Raw genomic sequence first — 24,515 nt, forward strand, 5'->3', positions numbered from 1 at the left:
TATCTGCTGCACGTTTGGTGACGAAATGTGTTCATTTTTGTAGGAAACAGCAGAATTAAATCCTGCTTTTATTGGGAAAGTCAATTCTGCCTTAACTGCAAAGCCGCTAGCAATGACTCCACACTATGAGAAATATAATAATTATGATAATTAATAAAGATAATAATACAGTCAAACCTTGCTAATGACTCAGAGGCTGCTTACTAATTACTGAATTTTGTGGATAAACAAGCCAGAATAATGCATCATAAAATATACTTTGTTCCATTATTTTGACATCTCTCGTTTAGTTTTAATTATTTATACTTCATAATATACCAGTCACTCTACTTGGGAAGATTTTACAAAAATAATGAAGCTCTAATAATGTGACATGTCAGTTCAGTATTTGCTGAAACAGGGAGACAGGAAAACCAATTCTTTCGGGGGCTGTGTAAATCAGGAAGGGCACAGATCAGTGGAGCTCAGATATTCAAAGTTTTAATGCAAAATATTAGACATCTCTATTATGCCTTTGACTGGGAGCCCTCGGAGCAGATTCCCTGGTGGAGAATTCCTGAAGCCAACCTGCTTCACTGTTAAATGCAGAAGGATCGATGCTGGTTCTCCAGAAAAATCACACCGTTTGAAAAATAAGAATAAATGTGAAGTAGGTTTTGTGCCCATGTCAATTTTTATCCTTAAATCAATTTTTTCCACCACCACGAGGGCTGAAAGCTTGTTTTTAATTTAAATGAGAGCTGTGATTTTTACATAATCACTCGATTCCTGGAGCTGGCATTCCCTCGAAACCCCAATCCACCTCCCCCCTCTCTGAATTTGGCAGGAATTGGCCCCACTCTTGCAATGAAAGATGCTGGAGGAAGAACTCAGCATTTATTTAGCTCAGTTTTCCAGCTCCAGAGAGTCCTGAAGGGTGCATGTTGGAAATAAGCCTTCAGAGTCAGTCAGGAGGGCTTTTTTTAAGGAAATTAAAAAGAAAAAAAATTAAAATAATAAAAAAAAAGAGGCAACTTCTCTGGCCAGCAAACTGACTCCATCAGCCCTGTCCCAGCTCTTTGCCAGCACGTGGGGCGCTTATTGCGACTTTCAAGCATTTCCCTCTATCTGGGGATGGGATAACACACTGCAAAAACACTCTGTATATAATATTTTCTCCCACTGGGCTGTTTTTCCGGAGGGATCTGTTGGGAGCCGCTGGAAGGGAGCGGCAGAGCGCGGAGCAGGGACCCCTGCACGCCCAGGCTGCTCAGCTGCGAGCATCCTCCCTCCCCACCGCCACATTTGGGATTTCCACGCTGCTGTGCCCTGGAAGTCCCGGCCCATGGGAGGGGGATGGCCGGGAGGGTGCTCATGGATGGAGCTGAGTTATAAACATTGGGATGTGTGGAAAGCCGAGGTGGGGGGAGAATGGGGGTCTCCGTGCCTTGGGCAGCAGGAAGCCAACGCCTGGTGCAGAGGCTGAGCCTGGCTGCTCTCTCCAGGCTGGGAGAGCACGTGGGGAGGCTCAGACCTTCTAGAAATAGGGCCTAATAGAACCCCTAATAGAAAACAGGGGTTCTAAATGAGGGAAATCTTCGGGGTTCCTGCTGGGGTCCAACTGAGGCTGGACCAGCGCGCTGGAGAGCATCCTTCATCCTTCACGGGTGGGCACAAGGTGCAGAGGGAAATGAAGCTGCTGGGCCCCGTCCCGCGTCGGGAGAGGGCACACGGGGCACGGAAGATGTGACAGGGTCCCCGGCGGGCCGTGTTTGGGGGCCGGGCTCCTCGGCGGAGCTGCGGCGGCGCTGCCCGCGGTGCCCGATCCCCCGGGCGGGAGGAGCCGCCCGGCCCCGCCGTGAACAATAGCGGCCCCGGCGCGGGGCGGTGCGGAGCGGGGCGGGCCGGGGGCCGCCGCCCGCCCTGTCCCCGCCCTCTCCCCGCGCCAGAGGCACCGCCGCCGCCGCCGCACCGGGTCCATGCCCGCTGGAGCCCCCGCCTGCCGCCGCCCGCAGCCCCGGCATGGACGTTCGGTTCTACCCCTCCGCCCCGCCCGCCGTGGGCTCGCTGCCCGGCGCGGACCCCACTTGCCTCGGCCCGCTGGATTATTATCACTGCAACAAGGTACCGGCGGCTTCTCGCGGGGGTGCCCGGCTCGGCGCGTCCCGCCGCTGCTCCGCGGCTTCGGGCGCGGGCAAGGAAAGTGCCGGCGGCTGCGGGAGGGAATTTTGAAAGTGGTCTGGAAGCGGAGCGGGGGGAGCCCGAGCCCGGCCGGGAGCGGAGCGCGGTGTCCGTGTGTCCGTGTGTCCGTGTGTCCGTGTGTCCGTGTGTCCGTGTGTCCGTGCCGGGTTAGCTCAACCTGCTCCGCTCCGGGAGCGCTCGGCCCGGAGCGATGCGCGGGGTTGGGGGGGTTGTTGTTGTTGCGGTTGTTGTCGGGTACTTTTTTCCTGTTGTTGTTCGCCGTGTTGTTGTTTTGCACCTTCTCCGCGAGCTGCGGAGCCGCCGGGCCGGGTCGCGGCTCCTCCCGAACGGGGTCCGGCCCCGTCCCCCGGGTTGCCTGCGCGCCCCAGCGCTGCGCTCCCGCGGAGGGGGCGGCCAGCCCCGGCCTGGGCTGTCCGTGTGCCCCCAGAGCCCCAGCACGGCGGGGACACCTCCCTCACCCTCCTCTTCCCCGCTCGCTGCAGCTGCGAGCACCTACAGCACCTACAGCACCCCTGCGCTTGTAACGGGAGGAGGGATGCGCAGGGGATATTTGAGAGCGCGGAGGTGCTGTAGGAAATTTCCCTCACCCTAGAGAAGGCGAAGCGAAGGGGACAGATGCTACTTCAGGGATAAGGAGTTCTCTGCGAGTATCGCCTTGCTCGCTGTGGGTAAACAGCGCTGATGTTTCAGCTACAAAGCCGTGGGATCCAGATCCCTTTGGAGGGACGGGGATCATCCCAGATGTCATCCTTGCTGCCTTCCGGGCCAAATTCGGGTAATTGAGTTGAAAAAAGTTAATAAAAGGAGAAAATGTTCTCCTGCGTCGTGCAGCAGCTCAGGATGCTCTCGGCTCATCTCACTGTTGTGATACTTTGGGATCAAACTCTTAAAACACAAGCAGAGGGAAATGTATGTGGCTTCCCAGACGCGGCAAATTAATCTTTATGTCTGAAGACATGTATTTAACTGTTTCTCTGTCATTGGGTTATTTATCTCTTTTTATTGAGTTGTAGCAAACCTAATAGTTCTCGTTTATTTTGAGAGGCTGGATTATACTGAAAGGAAACAACTTTCATTGTTTTCGCCTGTATCTGCCTAGTGCTGGCTTCGAAGTGTTTTATTATCATTGCCATTGCTCTTAAAACACTATATATGCTCTTAAAATGCTAAGGAGAGCCGGATCACCTGGGAGCAGGACATTTGTCCTGCTCAAACATCAGCCCGTAGTGTGCGAAAGCAGAAATCTGGGATCATGTGAGCCTGAGCCGCTGGCAACTGCGGCTGCCCCCAAATCCTGCTGCCTTTCGGAACTCGCTTTTACCAAGAAGTTGTAGGATGCCAACGCGATTTTCCTTTGCCGTGGGGTGTTCGGTGCTCTGGGTTTGTGGCCGTGCCCGCAGTTGTCTCGGGCTCGGGGCTGCTGGCCCCGTGTCCCCCGGCAGCGCCCGCCCGAGCCTTGGGGCGCGGGGCCCCTCGTCGTCAGCTCATCCGTGGCCTGAATCCCTGAGATTAGTCCCGGATTAGGAGCTCGCAATTGATCCGCGGGCCCTCGCTGCCGCTGCTGCCGGGAGGCTGCGGGCAATGGGCTGTGCTGGGGCGGCAGCGAGCTCAGCCCTGCGGAGCGGCGCCCATGGGTGCTGGTGATGGGACACCGGAGAGGAGCGCCCCAGGTACTGACCACTGCCACCAGATGCTGCTGTTGTCACTGCTACCGAGGATCTAAAGGCAGCGGCAGAAGAAAGGAAGTGACTTACCGTTTGCTGATATTCAGGGCGCTTTTTTTTTTTTTTTTTTTTTTCCCCCTCCTCCCCTTCTTTTCTTTTCTGAGTTATCAAATGACATTTGCTTATGCACAGCCGTGCACGTTTGTCCGTGGCATGAGGCCGCTGGGATGAAGCCAGGGATGGAATGGGTCGAGTCTTTCCCTGGCAGACTGCAGGTGTAACTTCAGCATCGCAGCGTGGCCCCGAGTGGTGCGGGAGGAGGTGACTCCTGCTGCTTTTCCTTTGGATAACTCCGGCAGGTGGGGTGGCATCCAGCCGAGGATCACCAGCAGCGTGCTGTTCTCTTGTGCCTGCCATGCAACAAGAGTTTTCCTGCTTCCTGGAGCCACAGGGATACTCTGGGAAACTCCAGAACCTCGCACCAACCCCAGCCCCATTGCTCCTGCCCGGTGCTGGTGGCTCAGCCCAGGGCTGGGCTGAGACAGTGTCTGCCTCAAAGCATTTCCACTTAAAAAAACTACAGAGGAGGGTAGGGTGGACTGGAAAAATCAGAATTCTCCCGTTATGGTGTGCAGATATCCCAGATAAAATCATTCTCTGGGAAGGACCTAGGCAAGGAGCACTTATAGGCTCTTTGCTGTCCTCCTGCTTCGCTGAGTTTATGGAGCTGCTCTAAAGCCCTTTGATTTAAAAGGCTTGTTTTGTTCCGTTCTGGTTTTTTTTTTCCTTTCATTTATTTATTTATTTCTTTAGAGGGGAGGCAGCAAAGCTGGGCTGTGCAGTGTCACTGTGCATAAATAACTCGCTGGGAGCACGGCAGAGCTTTGCCATTGCCGTGAGCTGCCTTAGCCCAGAGCAGCCTGAAATGTTAATGGAATTGTTTTGTGCACTTACTGGACATGATATTGTTACCAGGAGGTCTCCAATCTCTCCTGCACGCTGCAGTCAGCCACAATTCCTCTTTGCAGCTTCGCAGGGGCCTATTGCACATCAGCATTTCCATTTCTGAAAAGACAAGGGATGTTTAGAGGGATAATGAAATGGGAGTGTGTTCAGCCCAGGCCTCCCCAGAAGGGAGGAATTTGCACCCTTTCTTTAACTGTTTCCACAGCATCCCTGTTTTACCTGGACGGGCTGCCCACTGGGAGGGATAGAGAAGGTGGTGAGGGGCTGGACACCCACGAGTGGATAACAGGAGCCCTCCTGCTCCATCAGGCAGGGTGGGAAGGTGCCTTCCCTGCTGCTGACTGCATTTGGTGGAGAGTTCTGATGGATCAGGAGTGTTGGTGGCACCAAAGCTGGGGAAAAGGGCTCTCTGTGTAAACCAGTCCCTGTCCCTGGTGATCCTGCATGGAGCAGCCTGCCATGGCAGCTGGGGAGAGGAGCCAGCCCCAGACTTCTGGTGCCCAGGGAGCTGCTGCTCGCAGCCTGATGCTCCTTGGCAGGATTTTTAGGGCTGCAGAGTTCTCAGCCCAAGGTGTGGGGGTGATCAGGAGCCACCTGAGAGGACAAACTGCAACGAGCATTTCCCACTCTGGAGTGCTGGCCCCTCCATCCTGAGGGCTGGATGCAGGAGCTGCTCCATCACTGGGACAGCAGGGACACCTCTGGTGTCTGCACAGTGGCCACCAGGGATGGGGAAGGTTCAGCTGAAAGTGTGAGGAGCCCTCATCCAAACTGTGACACCCATCCCTGTCATCAGCCCCCTGAGCGCCACTAAAGGAAACACCTCCCTCTAGTTTGGATTCCTGGCTTAAATTTGGGTCTAAACCCCTTTGTCTGTCCCCTCTGGCCACTGGTATCTGCTGCAGAGCCTTCCTGCTCGCTTGCCAGGAAAGCTCTCACAGGGTTTTGAGCTGCTCGTGTGTGGTGCCGGGTTTGGGGTGAGAGCAGAATGTTCCTCTCCCACCTTAGGGGGTGTTGCTCCCGGGTGGGGCATTTTCCCACCCCTCCAATTGCTTTGAGAAAATGTAGAAGTTTTTTTTCCTGTTGGAGCTCTAGGGAGATTCTGCAGCTGTATTTTGCAGTAAATAAATCGTGGTAAAAAATGTGCGTTTTAGTAACACGGAGGCTCGTTCTGCTCTTAGCACAGCTTTAGTGACAGGCTCTGCTGTGCTGCTGATACACCAGCATGCAAGGGTTTTTCCTAGATCCTAAATTGTGTGTGTGGGTCCACGAAGCTCAGGAGGGTGTTTTTCCTTCTCAGCCCAAGCAAAATTGCCTTGGCAAGGGAGGCTTGTGACAGGAATCCTGCCAGAGCACGATGCTCTGTCACACTGGGTGTGCAGGGATGCTGTGATGCAGGAGGAGTGATCCTGCTCCCCAGGGGCATCTTTGGGGAGTGAATTATCATCTCTATTCTTCCTGCAGAAATGCATTTAAATAGAAATTCTTCCTGCTTGCTTCTGGTGTTACAGCGGTCAGACTGGGTTAGCACGGTGCCCGATTTCCAGCCAGTGGAAACGATGGGGGTTGATGATGATGATGATGATGAGGAGGAGGAGGATTCAGCCTGGGAATGACAAATCCACGCTGCTGTGAGACCCTGGGAGTGCCCGTGGTCCGTGGGAACCCCCGTGCTGGGGGCCCTGTTATTAACCCTGCAGGATTCCTATAGGATTCATCAGCACCACCAAACCTTCTGAATTTTCTTTGTATGATCCTGCAGCTTTGCCTCTCCAAGCACACCCCCTCTCACCTTTTAGCTGATAAATTGACAAAAACTATTTTGCCAAGACACCATTAAAATCTGCTGCTCATGGGATGGGTTTTAATCTGCAACCAATGCTCTCTTCTTTTTAAGAACCTTTCAGAAATGGGATCTGAGCTGGTACAAGCCTGAGTCGATGTAGCAAATCCATGTCTGTGAAATGTTCTGTTTTGACTTTTACAATAAATTGCACATTGCAGTGATAAACATGGTCCCTTTTTCCTTGTTCCAGCACTGCTTTGCCATTCTGGAAGATAAAATACATTCTTTCCCTTCCTAGTTCCGAAGCCAACTCTGTTTTGAAGTAGCATAAATCTTTCTTTGGAGATGGAGCATTTTGGATGGAGAACAAAGTCCAGCAGATTTTTAATTTGGGGCTCATTTCATTCTCATTTGGCAGGCAGCTCCTGTTGATTTGCAAATGTAGATTTTTAATTTTTTTTTTTTTCTTTTAGGCCCTGAATATGGGCAAGGGCTTTGTCTGAAAAGTGGTTGAGTTACTCAGTGGGACAAACCTGTGTTGTCCAGAGTGGTCTTTGATGGGTTGCACAGCAGACACTGCTTGGAACTCCATTTTTTGCTTTGGGCTTTAAGGGACTGGGAGCTAAATAATGAATGTCCATCCATTGGCAGAAAATGTTGTTCTCTCAGACAGGAGGCTTTAATCAGGTTGTTTTGGGAACAATGGGAGATGTTTTGAGGACCAGTCTGACTTGTGTGTTTGTTTGTTTGGGCTGCTTCTGAATAACCTTGTCAAGGGCCTGATTCGTGGAAGTCCTTGTAGCAGAGGAGACATCAAGAGACAAAAAATTCACGACCAAAACTGTACAAGTTTCTCTGATTTACTGATGATTCTTCAAATCAATAATTGTCCCCTGAATCGGTGTTCCAAAGCTTGTGGATGTTACAGCACCATAACTGCAGGGTAAATCCATGAACTGCTCTGCCTTGGACCTCTGAGCCTGCAGCAGGCACCACGATCAGTTTGTGCATCCAGAACAGAATTCACATTCTGTTAATAAACGATATTTTCTTGTACAGACCAGAGCATCCAATAACTTGGAGGGTGCATGGCTGATCCTGGTGCCAGGGCAGTGGGAGAGCACCTGGAACCTTGAGGAGCTCTTCCAGCATTTCCTCCTTGGAAGGATGGGCACTGCCAGCTCCTTGCCTGGGGGTCGTTGTTACCACTGTGATTTTTTCTGAAGTATTGGCAGAAAAAAATCTCTCTTTTCATGCTGCCTTCACTTTGCATCTCTTCCTTGCTGGATACAAGGAGCAGGGGGTGAGGATGCTCCACCACCACAGACTGGCCCCACTGGGAGGGGGGAGCGTTTTCCCCTCAAGGTGCAATTTTTCCCTATTACCTTTGTACTCCTCTGTTTGTTTTTTTTTTTTAATAAAACGATCTCGAAATGCTTTTTACCATAAGTTGGGTTATATCTTGCAGTCTAAATGAAGCATATAATTGTGTTTTCCTAACAGCTCCACATTAAAAATAAGTTATTGTGTTGCTAATGTGTTTTTCCTGACAATTTTCCATCCGGTGAGTGCGAGGTTTCTGTCTGAACTGCTGTGTAGCAGCACCTCTGCCTCCTCTTGAGATCTTATTCAGTATTCCTCAAGTCAGGCTGAAGTGTTAGTGTGATTAGAGCTTTCAAACTATTAATTCCTAATTGGAGGTTTGAGCGCTAATGTTCCACCTTTGTGATTTTACACTCGTTTTAATATAATTAAATAATGCATAATGTATGTTCTATAATATTGCACATAAATTATAGATGGCATATACTGTATTCTAGGGTGTACATCAATTATCTATTATCTAATATACGATATAAATTATGTATGATATATAATATATAATCTATAATATATAATACATAATATATAATATATAATACATAATATATAATACATAATATATAATAGATAATAGATAATTTAATATATAATATATAATAGATAATAAATTATATATAATAAATGATATATGATATATAATATATAATATACAGATATATTTAATAGATAATATTTAATAGATAATATGTATATAATTATAGTGTATAATTAATTATAGTGTATCTTTGGGGATACACAGCTCGGCTTCAGCAGGAAGAAATCTCCCAACAAAACTTACTGGAACAAGCACTGATCATGCCACTCTTTTTAAAAAATAGAAAAAAAAAAAAAAAAAGGCAGAAAACAGCCTTAAATCACCTGATTTTGCAGCTATATGACCAGATCTAAATATCTTAATTGTCTGCCTCCCCCACTCTTTTCCTATTGTTTCCCTCTGGAGGTTTTGTTCTGATGGATGCCATTTCTTCCCTGAAAAATGGCCCTGGCTGCTGCAGTGCTGCAGGCAGAATCCTTTCCTTGTGCCACAGAACCTCTCTCCACCACCCCCATCTTTTGCATGGATTGCTTGACCTCTGCAGATATAATTAAATCTCTTCCTGACGACTGAGAGATTGCAGCTCGGCTCTGTGGAGAAGGGAACTGGGAGGGAAGTGTTAAACGGGGGCCTGAGCCAGGAATTGTTCTTATGGAGAGATTATTGGTTTGTGTTGGTGGCTGCACGTGGTTTCAGAGGAGCCTGATGTGCAGAAATCAGCCCAGCCTTGCTCCGGGCCAGCTCCATGACCTCTCATTCTGGGCTGGACCTGGGCACAGCATGCTGAATTTTGCCAGTGTTTCAAATGTAGAAGGTTTAATTTTTTTTTTTTTTTCCTGTTGCTTTGAGGACTCAGCCCCTTGCTCTCATGCTGCCTTTTCCCCCTGGTTTTCTGGGGATCTAGGTGCTAGGGTAAGGACCTGTGGGATGGGTGGCAGAACTTGCTGCAGCTCTGCTCAGAGCCCAAGGAGCATCATCTTCCAGGCAGCAGAGACCCCCAGCCTGGAGGAGAAGGTGTGGGACAGCCTGTGGTGCTCAGGGGAGATGGAGGATCAGCCCTGCCATGTGCCACCCTCCCCTCTGGTGACGTGCCACCATCTCACTGTCACCCAGGTTGTATTTTCCCCACCACCCCACGGATCCTGTCCCCCCCTCCAGTGGCAAGGAGAACTTTTTGATCGGATTAGCAGGATCACATTGGCAGGTTTCTCTTCCCACAAAATCTGCAGATGAGTCAGAGTTTCCATCCCCATCTGGGCTCGTCAGGGAGGCTCCATCCCCTTTCTCCCCAGCTGTCTGCATGTGCACCCTGCTTTTCCTCTCCACGGTAGAAAAAAACCAATCACCTTCCTCTCCATCTCTGTTCTAGCCAGTGGCCAAGGTTGGGAGATAAGAGCTGTGTCATGCTCTGCCTTTTATCCTCTCCAGGAACTGGCCCAGGTCTCCCTCTCCAGAAGCAGCAGCTCAGTTCAGGGCCCCCAGACATGTGGGGGTTATTGAAAGAATAATTTGAGCCACCCTGAGCACTGAGTATTCCTTGCAGCAGATCCAGGTCCATGGAGAAGTGCAAGCAGAGCCTGGGACATCTGAAATGCTTCTCTCTTCCAAAGATGTGGATTTCCACATTTATACTGATGAAGGAAATGTCACCTTTCCAGCCAGGAATAATATTATTATTCCTAAACATCTCCCTCTCCCTGGGAAGGTGGTAGGGATGTGTCAGCTCTTTAGGAGTTGTCAAGCCTTTTGAAAATCCTCAAATGCAACAGTTTTAGTGGGAGCAGTGATGCTGGGAAGAGGAGAAACAGTTTTCTTGGGTGCTTTTTTGAACAGAGGGGTTTTATACACTGCTTCATCCCAGAATATTGTGCCTGCAGTGGAAGAATGATTTATTTTTAGGGAATTAGATCTGTTGTCCCTACTGTCAGAAGAGGGGCAGTGTACACTGGAGTCCTCAGCTAAAAGAAGAGAAACTTTGACAGCATGGAAATGAAATGTATGAAAACCTTAGTGAATTCCAGCTGAATTATCTCGGTTTGTTTCGACTTATGCAAAGTCCCAAAAAAAGCATTAGAATATTGTATGAAGAAGAAAAAGCAGAAGTTTTGAGAGGGGAGGACATAAAGAACAGAAACTGGGGCTTGTAGCAATGGAAAATATTCCCCCCCCATCGGATCCTACTCTGTTTGTTCATGCTCAACCCAGGGAGGCAACTTTTCCCCTGCTGCATTATCTTGTCTCTAAATAGCGTTCAAAGGAGAAAAAGAATGTGCTGTTAAAAATATCAAACTTTTGGGAATGGCTGGCAGACTCAAGCACTGATAAGCGTTGTTGATTGAAGATCAAACAGGCCTTGAAGAAAAACCTTCCAGCAGCACCGTGGGCCCAGCCCTGCAGCCAGACAGTGAGGTCAGCCTTCAATCCATGGATATTTAGGGACTGACACTGGAATTATGGTCTGGGCTCCTCTGCTCCAGAAGGATGTTGGTGACACAATGGTTTAAACTTGATAAATCTGTCCAAGCTGACACCAGCGTTTATTACATGCCAAGAGTTTGCATTGGTAGGTGGTAGCTTTATATATATATATATATATATTTTATTTTTTCCCTTCACTTAAGATAAAGAGAAAAGGCTGCAGGTCATAATGTGAACTGAAGACTGCTGGCATTTGTTTTTTAATTAATTGACAACCTGCATTTCTGTGTCATGGTGGCAAATTAATAGTGGGTGGCCATCTGTTTGCAAAGCAGATAGTTCTGGCTGTGCCAAACATGTGGAGTATTTAACCATTTGATTTAAATCAGACTAGAATGGTGGTTTTGTGAACACTCTATTAAATTGGGTTTTCCACTTAAGAGTTAGGCTTTGAAAAGGAGAAAAATATTGAAATGGTCTTTTTAGCTTCATAAACTTGCAGGACTTTAAGTGAGTTGTTTGGCATATTTGGCCTTCTTTTTAAGAGAGGCCAAATCCTGGTGGGAATAACAACATGGAGCTTCAGTCACCTGTGGAAGTGGGATACCAAATTTGTGTGAGAGCACCAAAGAAACAAATGCATGTTAAAAATCATAAAGTAGCTCAAGCTGGAAGGGACCTCTGGAAGTATATTTGAACTAATTTAAATAGCACCTTCTGGGATTGAGATGGCAGAAAAGAAAAATATCAATAGACTTTCTGCTCTAATACATTGAGAGTCTCAGTGGTGGTGGCTGCAATCAAATGCTAAATAGAAAGTTTGCAATAAAAAGGGCTTTAGTTAGAATTAATAAAATGTGAAATGCCTCGTTCCTTGGAAAACATGTGGTATTGACTGAGATTTAGGATCTGTCCTGGGAGCAGGGATCTGGATAGCAGGCTCCAGAGCTGGCTTTGGCATCCTCTCCCTGCATGCATTAATATTATTCATTTATTATATTTTTTTAAACTTTATTTTTTGCATGGAAAGGTTACAATGTGCAAGTTTGAGAGGAAATCAGTGAAGAGCTGGAGTCGAGGGTGGCCCTGCACAAAATTCTCATCCTCTTTTCCCACTCCTTCCCCTTCCTGTGCTGTGCATGGCAGGGAGATGTTCTTTAAGGTCCCTTCCAATCCAAATTGGATTCTAAACCAGAATCGTTGAATCTCAGGCAAACCCAAGGTTATTATGGAAACTTTCCTGATTAAGTTTGATTTTTTTTCTGCTATCCAGAGCTGCCCTCCAGAAGCTGCACATGAAGCCACAGATAGTTCCCATTTTCAGGAAAGCGCTGCTTGAACTCTCTGGGAAATGTGGATTTTAACATCCTCTTGTTTTGAGGAATTTTCTTAGGGTGTTCTGAAGCTCATCTGGGACTTCTCGTTTGCTGCCAGAGCTGGAAACCTTGGATAGCTCAGAGGCAGGAAGAGCCTGGTGCTGGATCTGGGGCTTGAGCTTGTGTCACTGTCACCGTGCCATGAGCACGGGGACGCTGCCAGCTTGGAAGGGATGCTGTGCTTGGCACAAGGAGGTCTGGAGAACAGGCTGCTGCTTCCTTGCCTAGCACAGACAGAGCAGGAAGGCTGCAGGACCCACGGGCTGCTGGAGAGCTGCTGGGGCTCTTCCCATCCCTGGGACACCAGGTGCCAAGGGACCAGGAGTCCTCAGAAGCTGTGACAGGGCTGCTGGTTGCTGTCCTGCTCTCTAGGTGTGGGCATGTGCTTCCAAAAACGTGGAGATGTGGTGCTTGGGGACGTGGTTTAAGGGTGGCCTTGGCAGGGCTGAGTTGGTGGCTGGGCTCGATGATCTTGGAGGTGTTTTCCCACTTCAGGATTCTCTCATTCTCTGGTGGCAGTGTGGGACATCCAGCAGGACAGGGGCAAGCTGGGCCACCTGGAACTCCAGGTCTCATCTCTTTGGCCATTGTGGAGCCACTGTCGAGGCCAGTGGGGTGGTCCAGCCTTCTCTGGGGCTTTTCCTGGGTTTGGTTTGGGATTCTTGGGGCTGTCCCATGCCAGGCCAGGAGCTGGACTTTAATGATCCTTATGGGTCACTTCCAACTCAGGATATTGTGTGCTAAACATCCCAGAGTGAAACCCAGCAGCACCAGGCTGAGCTGAGTTAGAAAGGAAGAAATTTGTGTGATTGGAGGTTTTGGAGCGTGGTGCAGTGATGGAGCCTGGCTCTGCAGGGCAGGCTGGCCAGGGAGCTCCATGCCTTGGCAGTGAGCTCCATGCCTTGGCTGGCCAGGGAGCTCCATGCCCTGGCAGTGAGCTCCATGCCCTGGCTGGCCAGTGAGCTCCATGCCCTGGCAGTGAGCTCCATGCCTTGACAGTGAGCTCCATGCCTTGGCAGTGAGCTCCATGCCTTGGCTGGCCAGGGAGCTCCATGCCTTGACAGTGAGCTCCATGCCTTGGCAGTGAGCTCCATGCCTTGGCAGTGAGCTCCATGCCTTGGCTGGCCAGGGAGCTCCATGCCTTGACAGTGAGCTCCATGCCGTGGCAGTGAGCTCCATGCCTTGGCAGTGAGCTCCATGCCGTGGCAGTGAGCTCCATGCCGTGGCAGTGAGCTCCATGCCGTGGCAGTGAGCTCCGTGCCCTGGCAGTGAGCTCCGTGCCCTGGCTGGTTAGGGAGCTCCATGCCGTGGCAGTGAGCTCCATGCCCTGGCTGGCCAGTGAGCTCCATGCCGTGGCAGTGAGCTCCATGCCTTGGCAGTGAGCTCCATGCCCTGGCAGTGAGCTCCATGCCTTGGCAGTGAGCTCCATGCCTTGGCAGTGAGCTCCATGCCTTGGCAGTGAGCTCCATGCCCTGGCAGTGAGCTCCATGCCTTGACAGTGAGCTCCATGCCTTGGCTGGCCAGTGAGCTCCATGCCTTGACAGTGAGCTCCATGCCTTGACAGTGAGCTCCATGCCGTGGCAGTGAGCTCCGTGCCCTGGCAGTGAGCTCCATGCCCTGGCTGGCCGGGGAGCTCCATGCCGTGGCAGTGTCACTGCCTGGGCTCCTCTGAGCTGCTCCTCCCTGGCAGCCCTGGAGCCCCGTCAGGCTCAGCTTTCCCTGAGCGTGCCTGGAGCGCCCGGGTGAAGCTCAAAGCTCCGTCCCGCGGGGGTGGCGAGGAGGTGACAACGCCAAGTTTAATTCCCTGCTTGTCTCAGCCACGATTCAGCCTTGGTTTCCCTCTCCCTCTCTGCTGCCCAAGCGTTGCTTCTGTTGCATTTGTTATTTATTTTCTTCCTAGCCCGGGGGCTGCTGCGAGAGGTGTCTCTTTGCTCTGCCGGCTGTTCCTGATGCTTCCTTTTCCTCGCTAATACCAATTGTTTGTGCCAAAAGCTCTCGGTGGTGTTACGTAAACCTCGAATCTCACGCTAACGCTGCGATCCGGGGGCTCCCAAGGCGCTGGATGGGATTCGCCCCCGCGCCGGCTCCGCTGCCACCAGCCCCGGGCTGTGCCAGGGTCCCTGGGCTGCTGAGCCAAGGGCTGCTTGCCACTGGCCACCACAAACCCGGCCACCTGAGCCAGCACGGCCACTGCCACCCGCAGCTTTGGTGGAGGGCAGGAAAGCTCCCTGGGAGGCGCTCAGGGCTGGGTTGGAGCCGTTTGCAGGGCGGTACCTGCAGGGCAGAGCTGCATTTCTGGCAGTGTCGGTGGATGCCATGGGAGGGTTCTGCTTCCCCTTGGTGCATCTCCACCCCATCCCTGTCCTCAGCCCAGGGCAGAGCCTGCCCGAGCAGTCCCTGTGCTTGCTGATGGAGCTGGAGTTCCTGGGGCATCTTCATGGAGATGTTTTGTCCACTCTTACATCACTTCTCCTCAGCCAGGCAGTGTTCTATCCAAACCAGTTATTTACCTGGAAAGTGATATTAGCAAAATCTTAATGAATTTCCAAGTGCTGCTTCATGTGATTTGGCAGCCAGGATTCTCTCAGAAAGAAAATAAAAGAGAGATAGAGAGAGAGAGAGAGATCCACCATTGCTGTGTGACCAACCTCTTCCCCATCCACTCCACTGCTTTTGAGAGATTAAAAAGAGATTAAATCCTGCTGAGCTGGCAGGTGATGTTGATGAATGTTTGGAGGGGATTAGGGTAAATCCATTCCTCCTTCTGATTTAGCTCAAGATTTGAACTCATTGATAAAATTTGTCCAGGTTTTACCTCTGAAACCTACTTTGAGCCAGTGAAGGTGTAAATGAAGGCCGAGCTTGTTTTTGGAGCAGAGAGGATAATGAATGAGCCTTTGTAAGATTGCTGTGCATCTACAACTATTGCAGTGTCCAGTTAATCCTCACTGCCACAGAATTAGAGGATGCCCAGGCCGGTTCCTTGGCTGGGGGAGTGGGGTCTGATGTGAGATGTGAGATGCTCTGCAACAACCAAGCTGCCTGTGGAGGACACTGTTTCCATGTGGCCCTCGAGTTCTCACCAAAAATAGCCACTTCTCAAACTGGGGATGACATGGAATGGACACAGCTGTGCTCTGGGGCTCAGGGGCTGCAGCCAGCCCAAGCTGTCTGGGTGTTCTGGCACTGTTTGGGTTCTGTGGTGGCATTGCAGTGGGACTGGGGGGTAGAGAGGGTGTTGTGGCAGCCTCCAGCAGCTATTGGACCTTCTGGTCCTCCATGCATCCTACAGCATGGGAACAGGCATGGTGGGACTCCAGAGGGTGTCCCAGCATGCAGAAGATTGGCCTCTGGGAGCTCTGAAACCTGCAGAGTTGCCTTTTGGGCTGGGACTGGCACCAGCAGCATGGGCTGGGTGTCGTGCTGGGGCTGCAGGGGAGGATCCCAGTTCCAGGGACACATTGGGAACAAGGCTCAGCATCAGCACTGAGGGACTGTCCTGGTGGTGGGAGGAATAATCTTCACTGCTCTGTGTTGCCCGTGGTCCAGTGAAGTCCTCGAGGTGCAGGAAGATCTGCAGGAGGTCACTGATGGGCCTGGAAGGGCTCTATAAATCAGGGCAGGGCATTGGTGCCAGAGCTCTGCACTGCCCATGGCAAGGCAGAGAGGGGAAAAGCTCTGTGCAAAGGCACTTGGGTGGTTTTGGGGAAGAGCTCCCACCTGCTGCCCTGTTTGGAGTCCTGCCTTGGACTGCTCCTTCCAGAGGGCATGGCTTGGTCACCTCAGCATTTCACCCCCCTGTGCCCTGTGGGGAAACCACAGAGTGGTAACTTTGGGGTAGCAGCTTTGCAGGTATCTCGGTGCTGCTTAGCAAAACTGCCATTAGAAATCACCTGGATACAGGTGAAGGTGCCAGGTGACTGATGCTGGGTGTGACCTGGAGCTGCAGGCTCTGTAAAACAGGGCTGAACATTCAGAGATGGGCTGAACGAGCAGAGCTGTGGCGTGGAGGAGACCAGGATCAGCCTTGTTCCCTGTGGAGCAAATCTCCTTCCCCTGAGCTGCTTTGGGTTTATGCAGCAAACTCAGCCCCCTCCCAGTCCTTAAGGATGCTGTTGGGGTGGGTAGGAAGCCCGATAATGTCACAGACAGCTGGGAATACTTTCAAGAACATAACTGGGAACAATTTCGAAATAATTTCGAAATAATTTTTTTTTTCAGTGTGTCGTTGGAATGTATGCTTTTCTAGAAAGTAGGAGGAAAGAGAGCTTGAAATTAAATGTATTATTAAATAGACCTTTCTTAACTCTCATTAAGGAAAAGGATTTGGAGGGAAGTGTTTTCCAGTTTCTTTATCATGTTGCTGCACAAGCTGGTGTTTACCAAGCTGGTGTTCTTGACTCCTTCAAGAAGAGCAAAAATGAAAGTTAAATTCCTCGTGTATTGGAAAAGAATATCTGGTATCCGTTGTTTGTGATGATGGTAGTCTGTTTAAAATAAAGTTACCTTTGTATTTGCTTAGTTTGACTCTAAACAGGAAAATAATGGCTTTTGTAATGTCTCTATTAGAGGAATATTGTTTGAAAGCACTTTGGGCTTACATTAGTTGAGTGCAAAATGAATTCCTGCTCTGGAGCAAATAAATCCCATTGGGGCTGGATGCTGGGAGCTGCCAGTGTGATGTGGGGATGTGCATCACTCAGGCCTCTGGGGACCAGTTCTTGATGTAATTCTTCATCCTCCTCATCTCCCCTCCTCCTTTCCCTCACCTCAGTGATGCAGCAGCTCACCCCCACAAACTGGTTTCACATTTCCATCTGAAACTGGGGGCACTGGGCAGTGTGAGTGGGGCCAGGAAGCTTTTCAGTGCTTTAAATAAAACTTCTCCATGTGTCAGCACATGAGTAAACAGGCTTTGCTGAAATATCTTTTATTTTCTCATCTGAACGTGCAGTTTGGGGGATTTCTTGGTTGTCTTTTTTCCTGGCTGTGATGGGGAAATGGGAAGCAGTAGGGATGTGCTCCCTGGTGGTGCTGGGTGTGTCAGGTGTTGTACCTGTGTGAGGTGCCTTGCATGAGCACCAGAGGCTCCTGTGCACCCAGGGGTGCACACACAGGGTGGGAGGCTGCTGCAAACTCGGCACGGCTTGGCTTTCCAGCAGCATCCCATGGTGTGTCTGCCCCCGTCCCTGGCAGTGTCCGAGGCCAGGCTGGGCAGGGCTTGGAGCCACCTGGTGGGATAATGGGAGGTGTCCCTACCTGTGGCAGGGGGTGGAACAAGATGAGTTTTAACTTCCTTCCAACCCAAACCCCTCTGGGATGATTCTGTGTGACACAGCAGGAATTGGGAGAACAGCACCTGGGGGCTCTGCTGTCCCCATGCCCACTGCAGGCACTTGTTCAGACCTAAATGTTCAGTTTAGTCACATAACGGCGTGGCTGGGGACACATGACACACGCAGTCAGGACCAGCTGCTCGCCTCTTTTCCTTTCACATAAAATAATCAAGACGTTTTTGTAAAAAGCAGCTAAATGCGTTAGAAAGAGCAGCCGAGCTCTCTCTGTGCAGAGGTGTCAATGCTTGTATTTAAAGTCTAATGTTGCATTTAGTTTGTAACCTACAAAGTATAAAATGTGGGTGGAGATGACTCTGATGCCCTGCTGGAGGGATTAGTTGCCCACTGTGAGCAGGAGGTGTTTTCTGTGCAGGGCTGGGTGGGAGATGCTGCTGGGGCAGCTCTGGACTCTGGGGCTCTGTCCCACAGCATCCCCCGGGATGCAGCACATCCCAGGGTTGATTGTGGCAATGCTCCTTTTTGTGTTCCAAAGCGAAACAGAGCTCAGAGCTGGTGTGAAGCCATGAATTCGGGTGATAAAATGCTGTGCAAGCTCCAGCTCTTCCATATTCAGTTCTTAAAGGGGGCAAATAAAGATGGGGACAAACTTTTCAGGCAAACTTTTTTTCCTGTTACCACAGGACAAGAGGTGATGGTTTTAAACTAAAAGATGGTTAATTTAAACTGGATATCAGGAAGGTACTTTTGAGGGCTTTTTATTGAAACACTGGCACAAATTGCCCAAAGAAGCTGTGGCTGCCCCATCCCTGGACGTGTTCAAGGCCAGGCTGGGGCTTGGAGTAACCTGGGACAGTGGAAGGTCCCTGCCCAAGGCAGAGGAGGGAAACTGGATGGGCTTTTGTTGGAACCCTGGAGCCTGGGAGTTTTGAGCTTTCTGTGCTGTGTGGCACTGACCCCCAGGAGAACACTGCTTTGGACCTGAGCCCTTGGAGAAGGCTCCAAATTTGAGTGATGGAGTTAAAATCACTGGTGTGGAGTTAAATAGAAGTGTGTGATTGCACATGGGGAAGGGTTTGGAATTTGGGGTTTTAGAATATAGTAATAGGTGTGGGACAAGATGGGGGTTCTTGGGAGTTGGTTCTTCTTCCTTCTTGTTCCTTCTTGATTTCAGGTAGTGGTTTGTGGTTGGATAGAAAATCCTGCAGTGCAGGTCACAGGTGTTTGGTCATTGGGTCAAAAATATAAATAGTAAAGATGTTAGCTTTTAATTGGATAGTTAGGCCTTAAAAGACCTTGTAACAAGCAGAATTCACCTCTATTTTCTCACTTCTAGCTGGTAGCTAGAAGTGCTGTGGAATTCACTGTATTACAGAAAAGAATTCATAAACAAGTGAGTCTGAACATGAAAATCCATCTCTCGTGCTTCAATCCTGAGTCTGAGTGAAGGCAGAAGAAAAAAGAAGGTAACCACTAATACATGGTGCCACTTAAGGCTTTAAGGTCCCTTCCAACCCAAACCATTTCTTGTGGCAAGAGGATTCAAACATCCCTGACTGCTTTGCAGGCAGATGTGTGGTGGTGGCTGTGGAGTCTCCCAGCTCTGCATGAGCAGAGGATCTGGATGAGCTCTGCTGGCTTCCTTTGTGGCTGCTGTGGCTACAAAGCTCTGTTTAAACTCAGGACCTGGGCTGGTGTGTGCTACTGCAATGATGTGTGAGCCAGCAGAGCTTTGAGGCTGCAGCTGTAAAACGTCCTACTGGGCACTTAGGAAAGGATGGTTCCTAAAAAATATTGCTAAGGTGGACAAAGAGTGTGGATGTGTGTGGGTATAAGGGAGAGAGAAGTCATTGTTACCAGGGAATTTCTTCCCAGGGTTATTTCTCAGAAGAATCTGTGAGCTGTGAGCTGTGCATTAGCAGTGTGTGTGACACATGGGACACCAAAGCAGAGCCCTGCCCTGTGCTCTGGGAGAGGTGTCTGACACCAGCCTGCTCCTCCCTGTCCTGGGCAGGGAAATCCTTGCAAGGCTGGGGACATTGCAGCTGGGCTGTGGCCTCTCCCTCTGCTTTGATGGGGAGTTTGCACTCTGGGCAATCGTTAGATGATCATAAGAAAGTACAGGGGTGATGCAGGTGAGAAAGTGTGGTTTAAGCTCAGCTTTAGCTCCAGAAAACCTCTGAGAATGTGGATGCCATCAGCATCCTCCAGCTGTGGTTTTCAGCAGCACTGACCTTGGGACAGGCTCTGAAACAAATGGGACTGGTGGGTTCAAAAATGGGACTTCAGGCATCAAAGAGTCAATTCCACTTCTGAATCCCTGGCCACTGTGGTCAATTAATTTGTGGAGTGGGTTCCTGAGGCGTGTGGTTTTGGTTTTACCAAAATCATCAAAGCTGAAAAATTCATCACACTTATTCCTTCCTCCCAGTGACCACACACTTGGAAAAATTCCCACATTTTTCCTTCCTCTTTCTCTGTGTGTGAGCTGTCCAGCCTTCTCACATGAAGGGCTGCAGAGATCAGGATGCCAGAATGCTCCGTGTTGAGCATCTTGTCTGCTTCTTTTCCTTTTGGAAAACTGTGGAGAAAAATAGTAAAAGAAGAACTTACCCATTTTTGAACTCTTGCCTTGCTCCAGTGGTGAGAGGGTTAATGGGGGAGGTGGCCCCTGGGCTGGTCACCACTGTCCCTGTGGGTTTTACTGAGTTCTTAGCAATGAATTTCAGAGCTGGACTGAGATCCGTGTTGGCAGTGAATGTCAGGGATTGCACAGCTGCCCTGTACCCATAACACCGTGGCTATGAGGAAGGTGGTGCTGGCAGACCAGGGAGTGGCCCAGTGGCTGCTGAGTGACACCAGAGGAGGGTCCCTGGAGCCCCCACAGGGCCAGGACCCGGGTATGGGCTTGGATTGGTGTGTCTGCCTCTGCCTGAGGATGGGGGAGCCGTGCAGGGCAGGAAGGGGTTAAATCAGTGGAATGGCCCAACAGGAGCAAGCACCCGGACACTTCTCTTGCATTGTCCCCTTCCCATACAAAGGAGGGCAAAGATCAGTGGTGGACCAGAGCAGAGACCCCATCCTGAGCCCAGAGCCATCCCCAGGCCTGGGTCTTGTCCTTTAAAGCCTTCTCTGGCACTTTGGGACTCCAGCTCACCTTCCCACCTTCATTGATCCTGAGCACCAAGGAACGTGTGAATGGGAAGGAAAGCAGTTCCAGTTCACCCACATTTGTAAATTTGATGTGAGAACACTTTATAATGAAAAAAAACCAAAAAACCAAAACCAAACCCAACAAACAATCAAAGAAAATCTAGCATGGGTGGATTTAATTGCTATTAAGAGATGTTTGGTAATGCCCAGCTGTTTGTGTTGGTTCAGCTGTGAGGCAGCAGCACAGCCTCACTCCTCTTGCAGCTCATCCCTGAGCTGTGGAGCCCCTTCTCTTCTTAGCAAAGTTTCTCTGGTGTCCCCATCTCTGTCCTTTCCTCTTTGCTTGTCCCACCAGGCTCCAGGAGCCCTGCCAGCAGCATCCACAGGGATGGGAAGGAAGGTTTCCCTGGGATGTCCATTCTTTGGTCAAGATGCCACTTGCTGTTAGACATGAACCTGCAGCCCTAAAGCTCCTGGTTTTGGGGAGTGGAACAGCTCCTGGCACTGCTCCTCCAGGTGCCAGGGGGTTGTGGCCTGAGGTCAGGCTAGGGAACTCAGCTGGAAGTTTTGTGTTCACTGTTTAATTAATCCCTTCACATTTCCTATCACAGCCCTTGATGATGATGATGGTGATGATGATGGTGATGATGATGAATGCTTCTCTCCACCAAGTCACTTTTGGTGGTGAATTAAATCATTGCATTTCTCCCCCTCCCTTTCCAGTATTCAGTGCTCTGAGCTAAATTAGAACAGAAACCTTTTCAAACCGTTCCCTTAATAAAAGTATTTAGTTAATAGATGATGCATAGCTCACAAAGCTTGCAAGAATCTGACATGGGGTATCATAATATTATGATATTTAACAGCAAAACCTACTGCATTATCAACTTACCTCTATAGCATGGAGGAGGCAACAGCTGAGGCATAAAAACTAATGCTTCAGTGTGACAGAGCTAAAATTGAACTTGGCAATTACTGCGTGCCTGATTCGCAGTATTGTGAAGTGAAGCTACTATATAAATCAGCTCCAGTAATCACAGGGTTTAAAATTAGTCAGTTACTATTAACTCTGCCAGTGTTAGCATATGCTGAAGAATTATAAAAGTGAAAGGTATGGAATATCTAAAGTACAGGTTTAAAGTAAACCACTTGAACAAGCTCCCAGTGGGAGGATTTGAAGTTCATGCAGAAGTAAGGTTTTGGATACTCTGACAAAAGGTTGTGGAACACATTTAATTGCACATTGCTGTCTAATCTTTTGAATGCTTAACATCCTTTCGAAAGCACCTTTTCATGTTCCCAAGACTTTCACAGTTCACAGAGGGTAGAGTGATGATTGAATTTAATTTTTCCTCCCCTACAGGATTTTTTTTTTTTTTTTCAGAGCAGCGCAATTCAAATAGTTATCAGAGCTCTTCAATGCCAGGCATAGAAAAAAGGAAACAGCAGGATAATGTTTAAAAATCATTATGGGGAAGTGAAAGGCTGCTCTGAGCACAGCACAGAAATTAGCAACTGCTATGATTGCTAAATTTTTATTCCATGCAAAATTTATGGAATTTGCTGCTATGAAAAATAGGGGAGTCAAGTTGTTTAATAGGATTCTAAATTATGTAGGATGCACAAATATTTTATATGGGGCAGTGAGTTGTGTGTGTTTCTGTAGGAGAGCAGGAGCTGGGAGCAGCTCTGCTGGGGTCAGGGGGCTGTTGCCCTGTCCAATCCTGTTCCCTCCTCCTCCTGTTTCATGTCAATATTTTTAGCTCCATTCTGGAATTAATGCTGGTTTGGTCTCAGGGAGACCTGGCTGTGTTGAGTGTGCTTGGGTTTGTCACCTCTGGAGGCGTTCTAGGAGGGGTGGGGACAGGCAGCTGCCTTGCAGCAGGCTCTGTGCCCTTTGCTGGCTGTGTCAGGGCATGTGGCACACGTGGCACCTCTTCTGATCACAGGGACTCGTGCTTGTGGCTTTTGTTGTCGGGGCTGTGCTGTCCCGGGTGACTCTGAGTGAGTGCATCCAGTGTCAGAGTGATGGAGGGGATGGCACACTCCCCTGGCTCTGTCAGCCTGCCCTGGGCTGTCCCTAAAGGCTGCTCTGGCTCTTGGTGTCATTCTGACCCCTGGGCTGTCCCTAAAGGCTGCTCTGGCTCTTGGTGTCATTCTGACCCCTGGGCTGTCCCTAAAGGATGCTCTGGCTCTTGGTGTCATTTCAAATGCCTCAGAGCCTGATTTCTGCTGCAGTCTGATGGGCTTTCCTAGCTGGATGCTTTTTCTGCCAGTGGATCTATCCCCCCTGTTTCCTTAACTTCCCCACAGCATCCCCAGCACTCCTGCAAGGCAGCTCCACCCCTGGCTTTGCTCTTTTCATGTCTGACCTTCAGATTCCCACATAAGTCAACAATGACTTTTGTGGGTTTTCTTTCCCTCCTTGCCTCCTGTCCACGCTGTTTTGTTCAGTCACAGCCACATCTGCTTTTCCAGAATGGGTACCTTGTGTCTTGTTTCTGACTCCAGTGAAGTGGAAACGTTGCAGCAAATCTGTGCTTTAGTCTTTCTTTACTTTTAGTCCCCCCATGTGTCCTAATTATTTAGTGCAACTTGTTCAGCCAGTGGTTTTGAAGATGCTCCTGCTCTGGCAGGGATAAGGATCAGATGAGACTGTTTTTTCTCTCTTTTCTCTTTTTCTTTTCCTCTTTCTTTCTTGCTTTTTAAAATAGAGAAACCAGAGGAGTGGCAGCAGCTGGACCATGCCATGCTCCCGGGAAAGAGCACACAAATGCTTTCATAATCAAAGTGCAGCCTGAGCAGATGGAATTAGAGAGTCACAGAAAGGTTTGGGTTGAAAAGGACCTTAGGGCTCACCTCATTTCACACCTGCCATGGGCAGGGACACCTGCCACTAGCCCAGGTTGTGGGAGGTGACCTGGCCAACCTGGCCTTGGACACTGCCAGGGATCCAGGGGCATCCACAGCTGCTCTGGGCACCCTGTGCCAGCCCTGCCCACCCTCACAGCCAGGAATTCCTTCCCAATATCCCATCCAGCCCTGCCCTCTGGCAGTGGGAGCCATTCCCTGTGTGCTGTCCCTCCATCCCTTGTCCCCAGTCCCTCTCCAGCTCTCCTGGAGCCCCTTTAGGGGCTCTGAGCTCTCCCTGGATCCTTCTCCTGTCCAGGTGAGCACCCCCAGCTCTCCCAGCCTGGCTCCAGCCCTTGGAGCATCTCCACGGCCTCCTCTGGGCTCATTCCAGCACTTGCACATCTCTCTGACACTGGTGGAGGCAGCACTCGGGGTGGAGTCTCAGGAGAGAGCAGTAAGGGGCAGAACCCCCAGGATGAGCCTGAGGGATGGAGATGTGAACACCCAGGGCTGTTTGGGTGCTGCCCTGCACCTCACCACAGAGTCTGTGCTCTGGGATAAAGATTGAAGGCTGTGAAGGTCACTGTGCACTGATGAGCCTGTTTGCCATCACACTGGGGACTTTGCACGTTGGAAATATTATAATATTATTGGTCCTGTCCTCAGGAAGGCGTCACTTTATCAGCCAGAGTTAAACCTTGCTGCGTTCCATTAGAGGGGTTTGAAATATATATAATTTTCAATTGACTGGTACAGGGTAAATTGCCCCCATTCTCTCTGCCAATAACTTTAAGATTCATGAAGAATTTATCAGTACATTTAACACTTCCACTGAAACTCTATTTCGGAGGTTATGGAAATGAGCTACAAATGAAAGTCACAATTCAGAAAGCAGGAAACATGCCT

The 24,515-nt window shown here is 49.8% G+C and overlaps 1 protein-coding gene across 1 annotated transcript in view; it reads left to right on the plus strand.

The window, feature by feature from the left end:
* Nucleotides 1-1,908: 1,908 nt before the first annotated feature.
* TOX2 (TOX high mobility group box family member 2) overlaps nucleotides 1,909-24,515 on the plus strand; it is a 147,580-nt gene continuing 124,973 nt past the window's right edge. The window contains exon 1 of the mRNA XM_014876082.2: nucleotides 1,909-2,103. Coding sequence (XP_014731568.1) covers nucleotides 2,002-2,103 — 102 coding nt within the window. The 5' untranslated portion in view covers nucleotides 1,909-2,001. The remainder of the gene's footprint in view (nucleotides 2,104-24,515) is intronic.

Source organism: Sturnus vulgaris, chromosome 17 (assembly GCF_052056855.1).
Source record: "Sturnus vulgaris isolate bStuVul1 chromosome 17, bStuVul1.hap1, whole genome shotgun sequence".
Classification (NCBI taxonomy): Eukaryota; Metazoa; Chordata; class Aves; order Passeriformes; family Sturnidae; genus Sturnus; species Sturnus vulgaris.